Source organism: Protobothrops mucrosquamatus, unplaced genomic scaffold, assembly GCF_001527695.2.
Source record: "Protobothrops mucrosquamatus isolate PMUCROS unplaced genomic scaffold, P.Mucros_1.0 scaffold263, whole genome shotgun sequence".
In the NCBI taxonomy this organism is placed as follows: Eukaryota; Metazoa; Chordata; class Lepidosauria; order Squamata; family Viperidae; genus Protobothrops; species Protobothrops mucrosquamatus.
In genome coordinates this window covers 82504-85035 of record NW_015386610.1, presented here as the reverse complement: position 1 = coordinate 85035, position 2532 = coordinate 82504, and the positions used below count along the sequence as shown (strand labels likewise).

Below are 2532 nucleotides of genomic sequence, written 5' to 3'. Positions count from 1 at the left end.
GGGGTGTAAGGGAGATGGAATATTTTGCTATCACAAGTAACAACTACAATTTTACACATCTGTTGTCTTGGTGTTTGATGGATGTAATATATGGCATGCAAGAAACTCTTAGTCTGATTTTTTTCTACTGTCATCTTTCCATCTGTGTTGTATTCATTAGGGAATTTATTTATTTATTTTATTTATATATGGAAGAGTGTGAGGTGGTTGAAAGATTTTTTTCTTTTAGTGTAGTCAACTATCTAGCTTTAAACTCATCCAGCTTCCAGATTTTCTGCCTGCCATAAACAGAACATCTTTAGAAAAAAATGGTATCCTTTAGTCGTTGAGGCCACTTGGAATTGTGTCTGTGTCCTCAGGGTCACCTGAGTAGTGCAAATGGGTGTGGAGCCTTCTTGGAACTGCTGAAAGGACTGTGTTGTGGAGCTGTGCTTTCTGCAGGATGTTTTCTGCCCTGTATCCCTTCACTGTGAACACAGGTGCAGGCTGTGTTGTCTCCATCTCAAACTGAAATCATAGTGAAGGGACACAGGGCAGAAAACGTCCTGCAGAAAACACAGCTCCACAACACAGTCCTTTCAGCAGTTCCAAGAAGTCTCCACACCCATTTGCATTACTCAGCTGACCCTGAGGACACAGACACAATTCCAAATGGCCTCAATGATTCTCTGAAAGAATACAAATGACCAGCTGTCTGCAAGGAATATAAATACTTCCATTTCCCATCATCCAATCAGAGCTGAAGAAGCTTCTTGGGTGAGAAATGAAACATCGTCCAGTTGCCTCTTGAAAAAGCACCTTTGGGACAAAAGGATGTTAATATTACTGGACCTATGTTCTTGTTTTCCACAAACAGCATCTTGATATTCTTGCATTATCTCTATATCTGAGCTGTGACTATTGTTGCTTCTTCCTTATTATTCAAACTAATGTGGGGCATTGAGAATCTGCTGCTTCTAGTTCCATCATCTTCATACAAGACCCTTTTTTTTACTTCTCCTTGGGCTCATTCATGCTATTCATATGGAGATTGAAAAGTTTAAATTCAAGTCTTCAAAGCATGCTGAGGATTATGAAAAAGCCATGAATTGTTCTCTGTTTTGCCTCTAAAGAGGACTCATTCTTTTTCCTACTGAGCCTTAGTCATAGTTGAGCCATTTAAAGTGACAAAATACCCTTAGAGCTTCTAATCATTTTTTCTGTTTCTGGTTTGGAGGGTGAAGGCTATGCAACATGGCCTTGTTCACATGACACAATTAGCAGTGCCAGGATGTCCATAAACTCTCACATGCAATTAACTGATCCACTGATTACCCCTTAAGTAGTTTGTTTTAGTTCCAAACACACTGAGACTAAAATAAGGTCTTCCAAACTTCTCTGTCTTTTTTGAGTCCTAAAGTGGGTCTTGTATAGCTATTCTATCTCTACTATTGTTCTGGCTTCATCTCCTTCATTGGAGCTGCATAGGAGATCAAAATGGGCAGAAAAGACTGAGATGAGCACCACTTCCATGAAACTCTAGTGGCAGTAGTGGTCCCATGCCTGCTTTCATTTTTAATCAGTAAAAGTGTTGCCTTCCAGAGGATGCATTGCCTGTACTGAAAAGACTTTGCCAAAATATGAGCATTACAGGATCCACATTTTTTTTTACTGGACAATGTAATTAAAGTGGGGAGAGTGAGATGGTGGAGTAATTTTGCTTTATCTTAATGTTTAATTTTTGCTTAAATTTTAATTAATTATATTAGGTTTTAATTAGATTATCTAATGAAAAGGCTAGCTAATCTGGCCTTTTGCTAAAGTCAGATTAGCACTTTATCTGAATGCTAATTTGGAGCCATGGATAGTTTATATGTGAAAAAAAATTAATCAGCTTTAGAATTGGAAAGATCTACTCATATATCCTTTTTCCTTAGAATAATTCAACAATTTGCTTTATTCTTATTTTTAGGAATCTGATCTGACCTTTCGTCTTGCCAGTGGTCTTGTCATTTGGCAGCCAATGTGGGAACACAGACAGCCAGAAGTCACTGCCTTTACTGCCCTTGTTAAGCCCATCAGGAATATAATCACAGGTTTGTGTGTGCATACATGATTGTGTGGTCTGTGCATGCATATATGAGTGCACACTAAATCAATATCTTTTCCATCTATATGCACACTGCAATTATTATGACTGTTGAATCAGTATAGATTTACAATATTATCTGCATTTTTTTAAATGACAGCAGTGAAGAGAGGCTTTTTATTGCCTACACTATTTTTACAAACAGAATTCCTAGCACTAATAGTCAAGCTATTCTGCCTCTCCATTTTTAATATATCATTTTCCTGGTAACAAGAAAGAAGTCAAAATTGTTGAGAAAACTATCTCTCTGGATTTTTTTTAATAAGTCTAATGACAGAGGTGGGTTGCAATTAGAGGATAAACTTATGAGATTTTAAAATATAAGTGCCCTTTAAAATATAACCTTGAGTTAGATTGAGGCTATATGAGACTAAAGGTTATATGAGACTAAATTACTAAATTAC

General features: G+C 37.0%; 1 protein-coding gene across 1 annotated transcript in view; it reads left to right on the top strand.

Annotated features, from left to right (window-relative positions):
* The window catches only part of LOC107286248 (protein unc-80 homolog), a gene marked incomplete at its 3' end in the record, with an annotated part of 101153 nt that overhangs the window by 16747 nt on the left and 81874 nt on the right, over positions 1-2532 (top strand). Inside the window, 1 exon segment of the mRNA XM_029283891.1 lies at positions 1952-2075. Within this exon segment, the coding sequence (XP_029139724.1) occupies positions 1952-2075 (124 nt within the window).